General features: G+C 53.9%; 4 protein-coding genes across 4 annotated transcripts; 1 reads left to right on the top strand and 3 right to left on the bottom strand.

Annotated features, from left to right (window-relative positions):
- Positions 1–176: 176 nt before the first annotated feature.
- On the bottom strand, positions 177–2,514 carry C7974DRAFT_14931 (sugar transporter-like protein). The gene is made up of 3 exons (XM_046135742.1): positions 1,554–2,514; positions 550–1,503; positions 177–498 (listed from the first exon to the last, which is right to left on the bottom strand). Exons 1-3 carry the CDS (start codon positions 2,040–2,042, stop codon positions 256–258), a joined length of 1,686 nt encoding a protein of 561 aa, XP_046002866.1. The 5' UTR covers positions 2,043–2,514; the 3' UTR covers positions 177–255.
- On the bottom strand, positions 2,515–4,591 carry C7974DRAFT_14935 (uncharacterized protein). Its single transcript, XM_046135744.1, has one exon. The coding sequence runs from the start codon at positions 4,142–4,144 to the stop codon at positions 2,987–2,989; it is 1,158 nt and encodes a 385-aa protein (XP_046002865.1). The 5' UTR covers positions 4,145–4,591; the 3' UTR covers positions 2,515–2,986.
- C7974DRAFT_348813 (carbamoyl-phosphate synthase L chain, ATP binding domain-containing protein) lies at positions 4,524–7,106 on the top strand. The gene is made up of 5 exons (XM_046139417.1): positions 4,524–4,847; positions 4,894–5,092; positions 5,146–5,243; positions 5,293–6,922; positions 6,973–7,106. Exons 1-5 carry the CDS (start codon positions 4,711–4,713, stop codon positions 7,030–7,032), a joined length of 2,124 nt encoding a protein of 707 aa, XP_046002864.1. The 5' UTR covers positions 4,524–4,710; the 3' UTR covers positions 7,033–7,106.
- Positions 7,107–10,883: 3,777 nt separating this feature from the next.
- Positions 10,884–14,092, bottom strand: C7974DRAFT_371264 (uncharacterized protein; the record flags this gene model as incomplete). Its single annotated transcript, XM_046140007.1, has 5 exons — positions 10,884–11,038; positions 11,091–11,762; positions 12,017–13,090; positions 13,207–13,603; positions 14,090–14,092. 5 exons carry the CDS (start codon positions 14,090–14,092, stop codon positions 10,884–10,886), a joined length of 2,301 nt encoding a protein of 766 aa, XP_046002863.1.
- Positions 14,093–19,303: the final 5,211 nt, after the last annotated feature.

Below are 19,303 nucleotides of genomic sequence, written 5' to 3'. Positions count from 1 at the left end.
GAGCCTTTCCTGTTCCTACAAAGTCTTTCTCAGTAGTTGCGGCAGTTCAACGGGGCAACTGTTCTAGTTCATTATTGGGTGCTAGAGACGGCCAGTAGTGCATCAAGTAGATTTCAGTAATGTTGTCTTACTCGTTTTCAGAGAAAAATATGTTTCATTAAGTATAATCGTGGGCATGGTGATCATGCTGAGCAGATGCTCCAAGCGTGTTATGTCCAGAAGGACGTTGCTGCACAAGTTCTGAGGCAAACGCGTCTAGAACATCTGCCTATTCCTCATCTCAACGGGCAAGAACACCATTACCAAAGCGGAAAGCCAGATTCCACCTGCTCCAAGCCAGAGAATACCAGAGCTAGCGTTGGCCAGCATTTGTGCGCCTGCGTACGGCGCAACAATACCTGCAATACGACCCAAACAGGATAGCATACCACTAACACTGCCGCGGTATTCAGTGTCGAAGAGCTCGGGCGCAGAGGCATAGAGGACAGCGTTGAAGTACTAGTTTGCTTCGTTAGTAATTGTTCTCGAACATCCCGTAGCACCACTTACAGTTTGCATGATGTACTCAAGTGCATTGAGACCAACGTAGCCAGCAGTGTTCTTAACCTGCGTGTACATGGCCATCGCCAGACCTTGACAGATAGCAGAGAAAACCAGTGACCATTTCCTGCCCAGGAGCGGCATCTGCACAGAGAGTAAAGCAAGCCCAGCGCCAATAATTCCAGGAGAATAGATGATGAGGTACTGCTGGTAGGTTTCGATGACGGTACCGCGACCATCGTTTACGTTGTTGCGCAACAAGATGATGGGCAAGAAACTGCCCGCCAAATTGAAGGACCAGTAGTCTCCCATGTACGCAATGCCGAGCAGGACAAAGATAAAGCAAGATAGCCTGTTGGTAAAGATGCCCTTGAGGCGACGAAGTTCTTTTCCAAAGCCCTTGACAACCCGCTTGTTCTTCTCTGTTCGCGTTAAGTTGGTAGGCACATCTTCCGGCACAACACCATCCATAGCATCGATTGCAGCAAAATGCTCGACGGTCAAAGTTGGCGGTGGCGCCCTGTTGAATTTGGCAATCTTGTGCAGAACCTCGATAGCTTCGGCTTCTCTACCTCTGGCGAGCAGAAACTTGGGCGACTCGTGGAAGGTGAAGACAAAGAAGCGGAGGAAGAAGATGACCAGAGTCACGACGCCAAGTATGATGAGGTTGTAACGCCATCCCATGTTGCTATCAACTGAGCAGCATGGCTCTCCATCCGGGACGGCTCTGCAGGACTCCAGAAGGGGCTCGCATCGCCATTTAGCGGTGGTACCCAAAGCGACAGCAGATGCGAAAACGACACCGATCGGCTGCCACATGGAGAGGAGGGCGACAAAGTAGCGGCGCTTCTGGGGCAAGAACTCGAGGGCAATGGTGGCATCGATAGGGATATTACCTCCAAGACCAAGAGAAGCGAGAAAGTAGATACCGCAAATGGCAGCATAATTGTACTTGGGAGCGGCCTATGATTTTGTTAGAAATGCCACACCGATCTCTTAACGCGGGTCCTTACCAAGAGAAGCCCAAAAATTGAAGTGATCAAACAAGTCAGGTTGAAGGCCCACTTCCTGCCAATGATGTCGACTGCAAGACCGAAACCGAGCGCACCAATAGCGAGACCGGCATTGGCGCAGGTGAAGATGATACCAGTGTCGCTGTCAGCAACACCCATCTCCTGGTAAATTGCGGTAGACGCAAGACCAACACCCTGCGACCAGGCGAGATCCAGGAAGTAACCGAAACCACAGAGAAACCAGATGCAGATCTGATATCTGCCCAGACCAAACTTGTCGAGTTCAACATTGATGAGAGCAGCCTTCTTTTCGAAAGTGTTCATAGGCTTTGCCGCGGTTCCGCGAAGGATCGCGCCTATCGACAGATCCTCAGAGGAAGCTGCCTCTACGTCATTGTAGATGGGGACCTGAACACCGCCATCAGGGTGAGAGAGTGAGCCCTTCTTCTCGTCCTCGTGGACAAATTCGTTAGAGTTGTGAGAAACCATTGTGAGTGACCTTCGATGCAAGGGAGGACGGCACAACAATGGGTTGGAGTAAGTCGCGTGTTTGGTTACGCAGGACCGCACGGCTGGGTATTATACCTAGCCGTGCCCACTATGAGCACAACGGTTTGCTAGCACTGTCAGCCTACCGCGGAGCTCACACGTTCGGATCTACGCGACAGTAGCTGCGATCTCATGGGGGGTGTTGGTTAGGCTGTCGGTACTAAATCCCATAGCTCACACCCAAGACGGCAAGCGCGTTGCTGATTGGTCGACGCATAATCGTGACGACAGTGAATAACCCACGTTACGCAGATTCGACAGGCTTTGTCTGTTCGAAAGCAGTCGGCTTGACCGTGATGTGGCGTTAGAAGAGTTTGCACGAATTTAGAACGATTACGGCACTAGTTAGACTGAATTCAATGTCCCCTCGGTGAAAGGCGCATACAGAAGGAATGCAATAGACAGTGACGGGAACGGTCGTGCCACTGGATACGCACCTGCTATTGCATGGCAGTCGGCTTTCTAATCCTTCGTCTTTGGCCTAGTCGGTAAGTACTAAAAGATCACATGTTGTATACTTCTCAGCTGTGGCTGGCGTAGGTTCATATACCGAGTTAACATTATGGTGACGATACCACGGGTACACGGCTACGCAGCGCAAACTTAGATTCTCTACCTGTCAACGTTCTGGCAACTCATTAAAATCTTTGTTTGCCAGCGTCCGGAGTCAGCTACACCGCCCTATCCGCCCGAAAATGCGGGAACCCGAACCCTTGTTATCGCGTGCAGTGATCCTCCCGTGCCATGTACGTGATGCGCCACACCGTTAAAAGCGGATAATGTTGGTTACTAAGGGTTCGAACGCCTACATTGGTCAGGCTCATGCAACACATGTTGCGGGAATAAGGTAAGAGCTGTATCCTGCAACGGGCTTTGTGATCAGATCACCTTTTTGGCCCACTTCGTGTTGTCTTCGAAGATGCTGTCCTGGCCTGGCTAGCTGCAGTAGGTGCATCGAATGTCCTTGTGGCTCGTTTCTTCGTGGGCTGCGCAGAAGCTTCCACCTGGTCGTTTTCCTCTACTTTCCGCTTGCGAGTTGTGTTGGTTTGAGCATGACTCTTGCTTATCGTCTGGCTGCCTTCGGCACGTTTCCGTGACGCATGTGTACCAGCCTCCTCATCAGGAGGTGTTGGCGGTCTGTTGATGTCGTTGGTGGTGGTTGAAGTTGGAGCATCTGCGGATGACTCGGTACCGCTGTTTCGCTGCTGCGCTACCCAAGAGAGAAGGTTCGCTTCTGCCTCCGGATCTTCCTCGTCATTTTCGTCGCCCTGGTTGAGCATAGCATCTGCCATTTCACCTGCTATATCGTCTCCAGCATCCTTACCAGTGGCCATTCTCATGGCGAAGTCTAACAACTGCTGTGGATCCATGCCGCTCAGAGGACCACCAGCTTCAGCTAGTCGGCTCTGTAGTGCAGCCATCAACGCCGCTGGGTCAATATCCATCTCATCTTCGTGTGCGCCTTCGTCTTCCTCGTCCAGTGCTGAAGGAGGAGATGCGGCTTCTGCGACGCTGGCAACCTCTGCTACATGTTGCTGTTCTCTCGCAGCTTGCACAGTTGGTGACTGAGGTGGTGAACCCCTCGCCCACTGCGGGGTGTCTTTGAGCACCTTCCTCCAATCCTGAAGCACTGTGTATGGCTGGGCACCCTCGTCCAGAAGCTTGGGCTGTGGTTCTCGATCGGCCTGTGAGCGCCAGACGATAGGTGACATGCCCAACGCTACTACCTCTGTCTCTCCTAACACCCGTTGCCTCTTCTTGCTGTGGCTTGGCCTAACGTGCCGCTTCCTCTTTCCACCTATGTTTGTGCCTTTTGCATCGTGCGCCTGAAAGATAGCGTCGTCGTAGCCATCCGAGGCATACTCGAGGTCGTTGAAATAATCGAATCTGTCCCAATCCTCGGCAGCATCTTCGTCCGCATATGTGGTAGGCGGCGGCGATGCTACAGCGTGCTCTGCCAAGTCGTCGGCTGCGATAAACTCCTCCTCGATGTAGAACCACTCCTCTCCATAGTCGGAGTAGTCATCGCCGTATTCGCTCATGATCGACTTCGTGCAGCGGGCTGCATGCGGTGCGTAGGTTGTGTCGCACTGAAGATGTGTATGCAAGGCGCCGGCGCGGTCGATACAAGTCGGTTTGATGGATGCAAAGCCCCGTAGTCGTTTGTGATAGTTGGTCTCGAGTGGAGGTCTTGGTGTCAAGGGGTTGTAGGGAGGATGACTGAGGTGACCGCGTGCAAAACACTGTCACAACAGGGTCCAGTCGCAACTCACGTCCACCTCGCACCGTCGTCATCGTGCGCCCACTAGTCCGCGCAAGCAGCTGCCGCCTCCAGCAAGCACACGTGTGCCATCACTTCCAGCTTGCAATACCCTTTCTCTGGTTTTTTACCCAATCGGGCAGTTACCTTCCTCTGGGAGCGCGTTGCAACTTCAACCTCGCGCTAGGCTGTCTCGGTTGATCGGTTCCCTGCGGGTTAAGTTGCTGCCGCGGCATTACCCCAGCTTTCTGAACGGCCTTGTCCCGCACATGCACAACAATGTTCTTTTGTAGCTTCTAATCCTACTCAATCTTCTCTTCACAGCTCCTCGCAACTCTCACCGTGACCATGCGTGCCCTTCGAAAATCTACTCATCTCTCACGCCAGCTCGTAGCTGCCAATGGCACGCGCTTCAACTCCACAACCGCGCCGGCTGCCAGAGCGCTGACCTCCGTCCTGATTGCCAATCGTGGAGAGATCGCACTGTACGGTCATGTAAAAATGTCCAAATTCCTCGCTAACGTGACCCAGCCGTGTTGGCCGCACAGCTTCGGAGTATGGCGTGCGAACGACTACTCTCTATACCGATCCAGATGCTCGTTCACAGCACGCTCTTAGCTCACCCTTCGCTGTCAACCTCGGCGATCCTTCTGCATATCTGGATGGAGACAGGATAATCCAGATCGCAAAAGACCAAGGCTGCCAGGGAATACACCCAGGCTATGGATTTGTATGACCATCAACACATCAAGCACTCTGCGACAGGTTGCTGACAAGGTGCAGTTAAGTGAAAACCCCCACTTTGCGAAGAAATGCACGGAGGCTGGTATAACCTTCATTGGGCCACCAGCTTCAGCGATCGAAGCCATGGGCAGTAAAAGGTGTGCATTGCGCTATGGCAAAACTTCAACGCAGCTGACAAGCTCTCAGTGAATCGAAGAACATCATGACAAAGGCTGGTGTCCCTTGCGTCCCAGGCTACCACGGTAGCAATCAAGACCCCGATTACCTGAAGAAAGAGGCAGCAGGAATTGGCTACCCTGTTCTGCTCAAGGCGGTCAAGGGTGGTGGTGGCAAAGGAATGCGAATTGTCAACACAGAGCAAGAGTTCTTCGATCAGTTATCTTCGGCTAAGGGAGAAGCCCGCAACTCTTTTGGAGATGAAGTGATGCTGGTCGAGAAGTATATCACAACTCCACGCCACATTGAGGTACAGGTATTCGCAGACAGGCATGGGAACTGTGTCGCGCTGGGCGAGCGTGATTGCAGTATCCAGAGGCGGCATCAGAAAATTTTGGAGGAGTCTCCTGCTCCACATCTACCGGAAGAGATTCGTCAGGATCTTTGGGAGAAGGCTAGACAAGCTGCTCTTGCCGTCGGCTACGAAGGTGCTGGCACAGTCGAATTCATCTTCGACAATGACACTGGCGAATTCTTCTTCATGGAGATGAACACCCGTTTGCAGGTCGAACACCCTGTCACTGAGATGGTTACAGGCACAGATCTGGTACACTGGCAGCTCATTGTCGCAGAAGGCGGTCGTCTGCCCTTGACACAGCAAGAGATTGAAGCGAGGATCAAGGAACGCGGTCATGCCATTGAGGCACGCATTTACGCTGAGAACCCTGACATGAACTTCATCCCCGACTCTGGGCTTCTCCTCCACCTTCGTACACCCACGCCGACACCTACAGTGCGAATAGACTCTGGATTTGTCGCTGGTGATGAAGTTTCTTCACACTACGATCCTATGATCTCGAAACTCATCGTTCAAGGACCCACCAGAGAGGCTGCGATCCAGAAGCTCCGGACAGCACTGGAGCAATACGAGGTTGCTGGCCCCATTACCAATATTGAGTTCATCAAAAAGATGTGTGTCAGTCCAGACTTCATCGCCGGTGAGGTCGAGACAGGTTACATCCAAAAGCACCATGCTGAGCTCTTCACGCCTGTTCCTCCCGCACCAGAAGTCTTTGCGCAAGCTGCTCTTGGCCTCGCTCTCCAGGAAATCTCCTCGAGGAGGTCAGACCCTTTCTCTGGCCCGCCCATCTCCGCTGCTGGCTTCGGTCTCGGCTTCCAACAACGCAAGTTTGATTTGGTAGAAACATCCGCTGACGGCAAAGGCGATGTCACAAGCACACCCGTTACCATCGTGCAAACTGCGCCATCTAAATTCGACGTTACTGTAGGCTCTGAAACGTACGATAACGTAACGAGCACATTCAGCCCAACAAGCAACACACTCACAACGTACTATCCCCACACACGTCTCTCCACAACATTTGTCCGCGATGAAGACCGCCTCACCTTATTCCAGCAAGGCAAGCAGTACCGTCTGCAGCTTGCAATGCCCAAGTGGGCAGAGAAAGCCCTTGGTATTAAGGATGTCACAAACAGTGTGTTGGCACCCATGCCGTGTAAAGTGCTGAGAGTAGAGATCGAGGAGGGACAAGAAGTGAAGAAGGACCAACCGCTTGTGATCATCGAGAGTATGAAGATGGAAACCGTAATCAGGAGTCCAATGGACGGTGTCGTCAAGAGAATTGTCCACGGAAAGGGAGTAAGTGACATATCTTTCACAATAGAGATGGAAGCTAACATTTGTTTCAGGATCTCTGCAAGGCAGGTACAGCACTGGTGGAATTTGAGGATGTTGAGAGTACCTCGTAATGGGAACGACACTAGTAAAATTACAGACGATAGATTCACTCGGTCACAAAATGAAGACACCAATTTTGCTCTGCATACCATCTGCTAAATCTCTTTACTAAATCTCTCTTTTATTTGCGAAGTCTCTACGCGAAGTACTATGCAAGACTGACTAGATACATCACCTATGACACGGTATGATCCCAACAGCGCATACCATCGTTATGCATACAGAAGCGAACAGATGTCACACACACACATACACACATGATCTCGTGAATAGGTGCACGTTCAGAGTTCTCATGATGAGGTCCTGGTATACCTGCAATTTCAATTGTTTGATCTCGCAGGTATTTCACTTGTACTTGTAGGTACCCAACAATGAAGTAAATTTTTGTCCAACACCTTGTCGCCATCTTTTCGTCAACGCAGGTACTACGCCTAACGCAGACCTTCTGCGATGAACAATACAAACAGCTGTCATGCAGAGCGCGAACACAGCAAGAAAGCAAGGTGAGGGCTGTCCGATCTTCAGTTACCGCTTGACAGTATCAGATCAGCCATGATATGTTAACGTTACCTGCATTTGGTCTCCTCTGGACTCCAGCAACATACAAGAGGCTGAAGTAAGGTCAAATTCGACAATGTTGGCACGGTCTGATTCACTGAATGGAATGAATATGCAAGTAAAGGACATGCATAAAATCAGTTTTGTACTCGCCCCCGATCGCACCTGACAACTATGTGAACAACTGTTTGAGCTTGACCCAAGTCTAGAGACATGCTACATGGAGATATTCTTAGACTCAATATCGTATATTCCATCCCACACGTTTGATCATCTCAGGCCTGGGTGAGCACTTCTGGTAAGTACTACCGCATGACTGCCTCAACAACCTCTTGACGCCAGCCTGCACTGGCAAACCATGCAGCGGAATAATTGCAGGAGCGTAATATCTAAACAGTAGTAGCACAGCACGACATCAACACACAATAGACCAAAGTATCACAGTGAAACTATTCACTGTCGATATCAGCAGCATGGCTAAATTATCAATGACTACCGCGTTACGTACGTCGCCCCAGCCTTAGGGACCACTGTGATTGTCACAACACTTCACATTCAACAAGTCTCCAACGCCTTTCCAATTTGTCCACACGCAGTGTCTAAACGATCCTCAGGCGAACACTCCAATACTCCAATCTGGGCATTTTCGCCAGCGTCGTGCGTGAGCGAAGCGGACTCTTTGATCTTAAGTAGGGCCAGAAATCAAGTGCGTTCGCGTATCCAAGTGTGTGCTATCATAATAGCCATGTCTGACTCGGACGGTGTGCGGTCGTTGCCTGAGCCTCACTGGGTATGTGAAAACACGTCCAGAGAGATCTCCATGCTTTGCTACTCCAGGTCATGACATTATCCGACAATCCAGAGGGCGAACTAGATCATCTGTGATCGATACCAGCACAATGAAGGGGGATCCATCGAGACCCCCATCTCACTCACTTGTCCACATGGACACATCTCCAACTCACCAGTCCGAACTTGCAACTTCCAACTTCCAACTTTCTATCCTATCTCGCAGGGTCACCGCAGCTCGCACGTCCCGGTCCTCACCGGACAGATAATCCCGTACGTATACCACCCACATCGTACCACTTTCCAGACAACGCTCATATCCCACGTCTTACATCCTAAATGCGAGACGTTTCAACACCGCTATTGTTCTAGGCGTCATCTCCACAGACCCACTGTGTACGCTGCTAGTAGTCTGCTACATAGTTGTGCAAACTCAATGTGCGCGGAGGATGCAAGCCCGGGGAGATCTGGCGAGCTGCACCCTGCAAGTGCACTACCCGTTCGGCGTGTTTAAGATCTTGATCTTTGTTTTGGACAGCCAGGCCCGCACTTGCGCGCAACAGGGAGCACCAGGGCCGCAGCGGTGCTGGGAACCGCGCATCGCTATCTGATCGGTGGGCTGGGCGCACGCATCAGGAGTTGCTTGCGCGGAAATGGCCGCATGGACGCCGCCGGCAGTTCGGTGTCTTCTGGGGCGCTGGCCTTGCGCGCTGGCCTGGCTCCTGCGCGTACGGCGCTGTGCGTGTCGCGAGTTTCCGTCCAATCGCTGCCCGCCGTGGCTGCAGTGAGCAGCGCTGCGTCCATCCGCTGTGATGACAGGCATCTGGGCACGTTTTGGCAATGACAGGCCGCGGCCCGGCAACGTCCGCCTGCATCCCTGTTGGCCGTGTCCAAGGCCGAACTGGTCCACGTCGAGCTTGCTTTTTAGAGTTTACGGTGGCGCGCGATATCGTGCGGGGCAAACGCTTGTTGCGATCGTTCGAACGGCGGTTGGGCGGCTGGTTAGTATGCGTTCACGGCCAGCGTCACGAACAAACTCTCCTGGTTGGTCGATGCACAACCAATGAGAATGATGTTGGGACTACATACTTCAGTCCAAGTGAATTCACTTAGGTAGGCAATGGAGTATACGAGGGTAAGAGTTAAACCGAGAAGCAGATCAGGTGGAGCCCTGGCACGGCTCCTGCTCGATGCAATGCACTAAAACAGCAACAGAGAAAGGCACGCTCCATCTGGGTCTCCAATGAGTTAGCAGTGCCTATCACTGATGACATTTGGTTTCGGAAGCAAGTACCCATGTAACCCGCCTTCCCAAAGCCTATCTCGGGCTGATCTCAAGTCCCGGCGCACGCGAGAAGTTCGATTTGTGCAACCATCGTGCCTAAAATATACAGGGCCGAACAACTCGTGTCACGCTCGTGCACAGCATGTACAACGACGTACACAACGTGTCCACGAGACTCTACACTTCGGCCCTTACAGAACGCGGGTGCGACCCTCCTTCACTATCTTGTCTTTGTTCCTGTTTTCAGACCAGCATGACCCAGCTTGTCACTTGTCAAGCCTGTCAGCCCCGCACCAGTTGTATCTAGGATCCCATCTATTAAGAGTCTGCACTGAGAAGTAGGCCGACGACGATAGTTTTTCAATGGAGGCGGTCAGGAGTAGGAAAGACACGATTGGCCAGTGGATCCCCAATCTGTCGCGCCGTGCCGCTTCGTTACCGGTCATTGGCTGTACAGTATCCCGAAGGATTGTGTAGTGAAAGAGGACCAAGTCTAGATTTGAAATTATAGAGATTGCGTGATATGAGGCCGCTGCATCTGGGTACGTGCTCCGGGAGCTGATACACCCGTTTCGTAAAAATTGTGCGGCCGATGCTATCAGGTCATGCTCGCGAGACCACACAGGATGGTCGTCGTCGCTCTTGCTGTGGTAAAATTGCATGCATGTCGCGTTTGAGTGGGCAAATCGTGTAATCTAAGTGCATGTATGTATTTATGGCCGATCAAACAAGACCGGCCTACCGAATGATAGCGAACACGAAATTATCATCTAGCAAGAAACGATCGGGAATACACCGACTCCTCCAATGACTCGCTTGGAATGCACAACCATCCACCTTCGTGAAGATTACATGCTAGTCGTCAAGCTTCCGTAGTCGCAGTCCAACGCCGATGTAGAACAGAATAGACATATCTTAGAGTGCTTGCAAGGAATCGTTACTTGCGGACAGGGTATCTAATGCCGATGTAAGGGTACGTAAATGTGCCCGAGAGCTTGAGAATCGAGAAGGAAAAGCAAGATAACCTGAAACATCAGGCAGTATCCTGAGACACTTTGTCGGACAGTCTTCAAGAACAAGGATTTGTCCTGAAGGCAATGCGTCGAGTGTCAAAAGCGGCAGCCTTCCCCGGTCGTTCTGTAGGGGGTCCCTGTTCAGTGCCGGAAAGGTGGGGCCCGCAACGGCTGTCCGTGACCAGGGCTTGGATCCTGGCCGTTGAGCGGAAAGCTCTTAAGGAGAGCCATCGCGCCTCGATTTCTTGTTTCGCTCGATTCTGTCATTCCACCTGCGCTTTCCGACACGGGTCTCAAAATGTGGCGCTACTTGGGTCACGTCTTGGCCTTGGCCCATCATGCTGCTTCGCATCTTATTGCGATAGGCATCGACTGTCCATGAGGTTAGTCTCAACAACATTCTATGCTTGCGACAGGTACTTACGAGATTTTTGCAGAAACAATGTCCTGCCTGCGAAGACACGACTCTGGCTCCAGCTCATGCGATAGCCAAGGTCGTTCAATGTAATCTCCTTCGAGCGCTTCACCCTCGTAAGACGCGGCTTCGGTACACGTGTCTCACCATCGAGAGAAGGCACGATGACCGTGGTTGAGCCAGACAACGGAAAGCTTGGATCACTCTCAAGATCTGGCTCGTCTGCAAAGACCTTGCTGCCTCGCGGGCTCGCTGGTGGCGAGGTCATCTGCATGGCGAAGTAACTGCGAGGGAACACAGAATTGGACTTGCGGTAAGAGTCTGGCATCTCCTCCATCTTAACGGTGTCAAGAGTGACTCGAACACGAACTCGAGTGCCTCGCTGTGCGTCATCCACTAAGATGAACTTACGACGCTTCGACTCGGGTAAGTCGCCGAACATAGCTAGCTTTCTCTCCTCCTCATCCTGCTCCTGCTGCTTTGATGTGGAAACACCAGTCGCGTGCGGTGGCGGAGGATACTTCATATCCTCGTGATTGGGCGGCAGACCGCTCGAGGCCGCCACTGATTCACCCGAAGGGAATGTGGGGTAGAAGTTCTGCGTTTGCCGAACGTCGGTCGGAGACTGTGTCCCGTTCGGGGCTTGATGGTGATGTGTGTGCGCCTCCGAATATTCATTGCCTGTGAACAAAGAGAAATTAGCTCGCACGTCCCATGAAATGTGATCGTCCCCGCCTTCTGCGCTAAACCAACAATGTGTGCATCGGTGTGATGCGGGGTGTATACAAGCATTGCGTACAGGCATAGAGGGTAGCTACTCCGAAGGGGTATTACATCAAGGAGTGTGTAATATACATGCAGTGCAGAAAGGACAGAGGTATCATTTAACATCCAACAATTGCGCTTAACACATCAACTCATCTGGTGAAACATACCGCTAACATCATCCGGTCCTCCCTGTGGTCCTCCTGGATGATCGTGGTGGTGGTGCATCTGTGGGGCACCCATGCCCATGTTCGATTGGCGAGGCGGTGCTGCCAAAGCTGCCGAGTTGGGTACACCGGGTGCTCCTGGGCCACCTGGACCAGCCATGTGGGCACCGTGTGTGTTAGACTGAGCCTTTCGTGTGGTCATCTTCGCCATTCTCCTGACGCGGCGACTCCTCAGTCGAGGATCTTGGTTGCTGTTTCGCCAGCTGTCGACTGCACGTTGAATGAGTCCGCGCTTGCCCCTCAAGCAGGGGTTCAGTTGTGCCAATGCCCAACCGACCGTGTTGCACTCAGTCTCGTAGTGGAGACGGTTGCCCTTGTATGAATCCTTCGCGCAGCATGCGCGAGGATAGACACAGTTCTCCGTCTTAAAATCCGCGGGAAGCTCTTCGACATTGATCGACTCTACGTCACATCGAATGGTATACTCCATCTTCACGCGATCGCGTGAGTACTCAAAGGCAATCCACTGAACACCGTTCTGATCCTGTCGTACGACAAGTGGTGTTGTCGCCGGAATAGGGCCAGGCGCAGCGTTGGGGTTGACGCCAGGACCTGCAGGCGGTCCCTGGTGCATGTTTGGCGTACCAACCGGAGGTGCCTGAGGCTGCTGCTGTGGCGGGCCGAGACCTGATGGTGGGCGCTGCAGCGGTGTCTGCGACAAAGGCGGCTTTGGGCTTCCAGTCATACCTGGGGTACGTGGGTGAGGCTGGTGGGGGTGCTGCATATGCTGGCCTTGCTGGTGTGACATCAAAAGAGGGTTTGATGCCATGGGTTGTTGTGGAGCTGAGGATGGGTGCTGGCTGTAAGGTGATTGTTGAGGCACAGGTGCAGAAGCGTACGGTGTGTAGTACATTGACTGAGGCATCTGGCTTGGTGGCTGGCCGTAAATGGGCCTTCCATGCTGGTCGTGCTGTGGTGACTGAACAGATGCAGGAGAGTTAGACTGAGGTGTGTGATACGAGATCGGAGGGAACCCCGACCGGTTCATGGTTGCGGCAGCCATGAGCTCAGGTGTTTCTGTGGCATGTTAGAATTGGTTGGGGCTTGTTTACTGGGCGGCGGTGAAACGCAGAGACGCGTTTACGCGCTCGTTGGACGCGTTTTTGCACGCGCGCGGGGATCATAACACATACCTGAAGACGAGTAGTTACTCGGCGCACTGTTGGTGCTGTAAGGACTAGGGTGCGCCTGATAGTAAGGGACCTCTTGCTGTTGCTGCTGCTGCTGCTGCTGTTGCTGCGGCGGCGGCGGCGGACCTTGGATCTGCTGCACGTAGGGCGACTGGTGAGGTGGAGGGCCTTGAGCCTGGGAGGGATGAGGGGAAGGGTAGTGTCCCTGAGCTGGGCTCTGGTTTGGCGGTGGCTGGTGGGGGGAGCTGGGGTGCGGCTGGTGATGGTGTTGCTGGACCTGTCCAGGTCTAGGGTGTTGCGGGTGCTGAGGATGTTGTGGATGTTGCGGGTGCTGCGGGTGCTGTGGATGGTGAGGATGATGGTTTGGCGGCGGCAGGCCCTGGGCCGAGTGGGGGTGATGCTGTTAGGCGGACGCGGTCAGCAACAGTGCGTAGGAAAATAAATGTAGAGGGTATAGGCAGGCTGTGATGCAGCAACAAACAGACGAGGGGTGCAAGGTGCAAGACAATGAAGCGCAAGCTCAAGGCCGGGGTGCGGGGCAGGGCACAGTGATGTGCGCGCGATGTGCAAGGCGGCAATGATCTCTAGGCGAGGAGCAGGGTCTGGAAAGAGACAGGAAGGTAGGGTTTAGTTATAGGACAGGAAGGGCAGGCTAGCAGTGTGCGCGGCGACGTTGACAACACAGAGGGCGGTGGGAGCGGAGGTCAAGCTGGCCGCAGGGATCCCGCTGCGTCGCGCTGAGTGACAAGACGCGGCGGAGAGAAAGCAGCGCGACGAGGCGCCCAGCAGAGGTGCGACAGGGTTGACAGGGGGTGGTGGTCGGGGAACTTGGGTCGCAGCCCTGCTACGGTGTGTACCAGGGCCACTTGGCGGGGGGAGGGCATACCATGTAGGCTGAGGGCGCGCAAGCTGGGTTGTGCTGGGAGCGCTGGCGGGGGGGGTGCAAGCGTGTGGCCGCGGCGTGCAGAGGCTGCTGCAGGCTGCAAAAGGAACGAGGATGAAGCCAACAGCGTGACAGCGACGGATTACCGTGGGCGCGCGAAAGCTCAAACTCCAACGGTCGAGGGTGCCAGTGCAGAAGGGCCGATGTTGGGGTGCGGCGAAGCGAGTGTATGCGAGAAGGAGAGGGCAGGGAAGCAGAGTCGACTCACCATCTTCTGCGACGCTACAGGCGCCGGGTCTTCCTTATACCTCCGGGCCCTATCTGGGGCATGCGACAGCGACATGTTGATTCTGGTTGCGCGCTGGAGGTCGAAGGATGCCGGGAAGGCTGGTCTGAGCGCCGGCCGACGAGGGTCAGAGCAAGTGCAGTAGCGCTGGCCTGCAATTTCACGCGCAGCAGCAGAGGCCGGGCAGGGAGCGCAGCAGAGCAGAACGCCGAGATGGCCGTGAAATAAACGTAAACGGGCTCAAACCGCTAATGCACGGTCGGCCGTGGTGCTGTTTTGAGCGCGCCAGCCCGCGGATGCGTGTGCGCCGGGATCAGGGATCGCCGGTGAATACACGACGACGTTGTGCAGGCAGCCTGCGAACTGGCTGAAGCCTTCGACGCCGGGCAGCAAGCAGCGACGGCTGGCGCAGCCGAGGGCGGTGAGCGCGGTGCACGCGACGACGACTCGCTGCGCTCCAGGGCTGCCTCACTGTTCGCGTTCGCGTTCACGTCCACGATCGCCGCACGTCGAGCCAGCACTTGGCGCTGCTCTCGCGCCCGCGGCAGTTGCAGCAGCCCAGCAGGCCCCAGCGGACGGCAGCAGGTTCCCTCCGCAGCAGGCCCGTCTCTGCAAGCACCTGCCGCTGTTCGTCGACGGCCTCGCCCCGCGACCTATATCAGCGCTGTTATAGATGCAGCGCGCCCTCGACCTGCTTATGCGTCTCCAATTTCGCCCCTGCAGCAGTTACTATCTTTTGCACGCACACGCCCCAGCCTGCGCACCGCTCGCCGCTGATACGCGTCACTCTACATGTGGCGTAATATCTGTCGAGTCTCTAGTGCACCGTTTGGCAGTTGCACCAGAGCCAGCGGCCCACCGCCGCTGCCCCTATTGGCTGACGCCGCCGGTGAGTTAAGTTGAGTTGGCGCCCAAAACGGCGACGCTACCAGCTTCTTAACGTTGCCCAGCAGGCCTCTATTGGCCGAGGCACGCCCGCTCCGGATCGCCCACGCGATGCAACGAGCGGAAATGGCTCTCGGGAGACGGGATGGCAGCAGCCTGCCAGCACCACGCTCGTCCACCACCATCTGATCGGCCCTGGCACTCGTGAGATCGCGGGGCCATGTTGCCGAAACATCCCAGAGCAGCACCACGATCCTCCAGGGGCGCTCTCACGGGTCTGTGTTTATGCGTCGGGCCCATGCGTGTCGCTGCTGCTTGGGACGGCAATCCGAGTAAGATTGCTGCTTCATGCTGAAATCGGTTTCCACGAACAGCAACGCGAATCACCACTTGCCCACTCGTCACTGTGAATCAGCACTGCAGCAGCGTCGGGCCCTGAGAGCGTAGAAGAATTATCTCGGTGCCATTGCCTCACCTGCTTCGGTCGCAATCGCAGATTGCGCTGCCGCCCCGCCTCGAGGCTTTCTCATGCCGTCTTCTGCTCGTCCTCTGATGGAACATGATCCGCAAAATCTGACACACGACACGCGGCCCATCCATGGACCGAACTCTTCAAAACTTTGGTTGACGGGCTTCGAGAAGAACATGTAACAGCCACGTCGAGGGCGCCATGTAGACACACACTGCTCCCTGTCTGCGATCGTGACATGGGACCTTGACCTGTCCAAACTGTAATGTTCCGAGCGAGTCGTTCGCAGCGGGGCGCGCGCGGAGAAACCCTGAGGGCAGTGCTGGCCTGGCTGGTCGACCAGGGAGATAGAACCCTAAATCAACGCCAGCCGTTCTGACAGCCTCCAGCCTAAGCAACACACTTTCTGCTCAACGGCCGCCCCGTTCCCTCAAACCTTATGCTTATTGTCACTATGCCCACCAGACCCCAAAATTACACGCCTCTATCCACAATCTTGTACCTGAGGATTTTCTGCTGTGGGTGTTCAGCAGTATGACCACCGTCAGCCACGCTCTTGATCCGAGTAGCACGGTCTCTGACGAGCTGCAGGTCGATCAAACGCAGCTCTGCATCGACCTACTGTTCACAGCAATCCAACGTCCAACATGCAGCGCCGTGCAGGTCGATGGTTGTTCAGATACAGATTAGCGGCGACGTGCATAACGATATCAGTCAGCTGTGGTGTCTTGTTCAGGCCTTTCTGCCGCGGGACATCTGTCAAGAGCTGTCACCCACCCGTGCAAGGTCATCTGGTCACCGAGGCCGATATAGTTAGCGACGGCCCGCTGCTTCTACCGTTCAATAAGGCAGGTAAATCTCAAACTAGCCACTTTGACAGTCGCGACTACACACACACAGCCTGGTGGCTTGCGTATCGAGAAAGTGATTAGAGTTGTTGCATCGTCGAGTTTGATCTCATCGCTCAAACCGCTGGTCTTTAGCGGCAAACAGGGATAAGCTGCTTGAACAACGGCCGACGATCGCAGACAGGGCAAGGGTGCGGCGCTATCACCCATGCATCCCGAGTCGTCCCGCAGCCATGCCTGCAAAGATTACGTCGCGAATACGAGTTTTCACCGCATGTCCAGATTTGACCCAAGTTGCAGACATTCATGATGGTTGATTGAATCGATGGGTCTACAACTGGAGCTGACATGAAAAAAAAACTTCGACCAGAAAACAGATCACGGATTGATGCGCTTGATTGGCTGCGGTAACGGAGCGTCGCATTGCCCTGAGTCGCGCATGAAAGATCGGAGATCAATCGGCAGTGGTCGTGACAGCCAGCTAACCATTAGTGCAGTAGCAATGATCTTGGCTCTACAACTATTTCGAGAATGATAACGCTGTACCAGACAAAGTCACTTGATCTTTCACCGCGAAATTCTTTTCAACCATACATTTCAAGTACCGCTGCTTCCGGCCCCCATCCATTCTCTAAATTGCACAACGAGTCAGCAAGCTGTAGAACCCAGGCTGTGGCTTTGCTTTGAGGATCGCCCCAGGCACCCTCGACCTTGCTTCCCGCAAACCTCGAGGGTATCTGCGCCTGTTGTTTGGTGGCATCACATGCCCAAGCTTTGGTGGGCTTGCGCAAGGTGGCTGGCATGTGGATCAGCTGTAGTTCCTGACGGGGCTGATGATCCGAACACGAGCGCAAGGATATGCACCTTGATCGCACTTGCGAAATGTCACGGCGCCACCTGTCTCACGATTCGGGCTCGACTCTCTTGAGAGTGCTCCTCATTTGCTTTGAAATCGTACACTGCGCAACCGAGCCCTCTTCTCAACGTTATTGCATAAGCGTGGATCCTGACAGGCGACCAGAGATCCCGTGATTGGCTGAACACGAGACCTGCTCTTTGCCGGCTTCTGTTTCGATACAAGGGTCGTGCCACCCCAGACAGCATCGGCCCACGCAACAAGGATATCCCAGCCCCAGGAGGGGCATACAACACACAAGACTCGATTCGACGCCTCTGATTCGAGCGGGCAATTGGAGGACATGGGCTGATTTTGGCAGCTCATCTCTGCTGGATGAACTCTCCATGATGTCAGCATCCTGTGCAGCCTGGAGACAAAGCCGCCGAGCCGTCCTCCTCAATCCCCGAGGTTCCAGGCCCTGCTCCACGCTTCACTCTTGTTAAGCTTGAACTCAAGTCTGCGCGGATCTCGGACACGATGTTGCTCTGTTCGAGCGCTGTTTGTCGATCATTATGCCTTGCTCATCCGAACGCGACGCTCATCGGTTTCGTATCTGGGTCTGTTGCACTGCAAAAAGCAAACAATCGATGTAACCGTTTGACTAAGCAGACCCATAGTCCTGCACCCAGGCACGTCCGAGTTGCCAGCAACGCAACTGCAATGTAGGAGATGAAGAATTAACAACATTGGCGGCAGCTTTCTTATTGGTGCAGTTGCGCTCAACTGGAGGCATTCAGCTGTGATTTGGAAGCCTCTTGGCCGTGCTAAAGGATACTTGAATCCTTCAAAACTGCCAAGAAGCAACTCGGACGTGTCTGGGTGCAGTATTCGAGCTCCATCTTGGCAGTGGTGCATTGACTACATCAGTAATACTACACAACGACCGAAAGACGTCCTGTTACTTGAAGTTATGATGCAATGAGCCTGTGCAGGATCAACTCAAAGCTCAAAATAAGCTATCACACCACCTTCATATTATCTGAATTTTGCCCGTGTGCATTCTTACAATCATGGCATGGCAACCAAGGTGCTAACTTCCTGTTAGTACCGTGCAGTACCAGTCTATCTGTTGGGCATCAGTGCACATCACTTCCCCTTCAAGTCCGCTCCCATCGACATCTGATTCGTGACATCACCCAGCGTTTAGTTCTTGGGAATGAAGCGTGCTGGCTTGTCTGAGAGAAAGTACGGCTGTCATGCTCCAAGGTCTTCATGGAATCATTCGTAAGCTGTCGCTGTGAATAGAATCGCTGATCTTTCTAGCGCCGATCAGGTTTCTTGCTAACACAATCATATTGAGATGACATGCAAGCCCAGCCATGTCATGTGCATCAAAGTAGTCGTTTACTGCCCTGACTCGGACCTCGCGCAGAGAGCAGAACGGTGACAATGCAACGTCTTCAAGGCTGGAGCGCTTGGACCCGCTAACCGGATGATTAGCTCAAGTGTGGTCGATCAGAAGTGCATGAAGCAAATCACACTACATCATGATGCTAACACCACCCCGGCGACTGCATTTAAGGCATACGTACTATCTTACTGTGGCTTACCCTTCATCGCCTTAAAGACAGACCATCAGCGTCCTCATCTCGTGATCTTTGACCGCACTGTCCTCTGTGCACGTTTCGCCATCTTAGCGGGCTTCTAGCGGGCTTCTAGCGGGCTTCCACGGGCAGCCCTGCAAGGTGCTCGCCCATGCCTTCATCTCGCTACATGCGGGATGGAATGATCACTCAGGCCATCCAGATACGATTCATAATTCCTCGATGTGGTAGACGCTATGTAGTTTTGGTACCCGGCGCGCGCATGTCGCGCAAGCACAGAGCTCCAT

The sequence above is a fragment of the Boeremia exigua genome (genome assembly GCF_020726555.1).
Source record: "Boeremia exigua strain MPI-SDFR-AT-0100 chromosome Unknown C7974scaffold_1, whole genome shotgun sequence".
NCBI lineage: Eukaryota > Fungi > Ascomycota > Dothideomycetes > Pleosporales > Didymellaceae > Boeremia > Boeremia exigua.
Note: the sequence above shows the minus strand (reverse complement) of the source record. Positions and strands in the feature narration are given on the sequence as shown.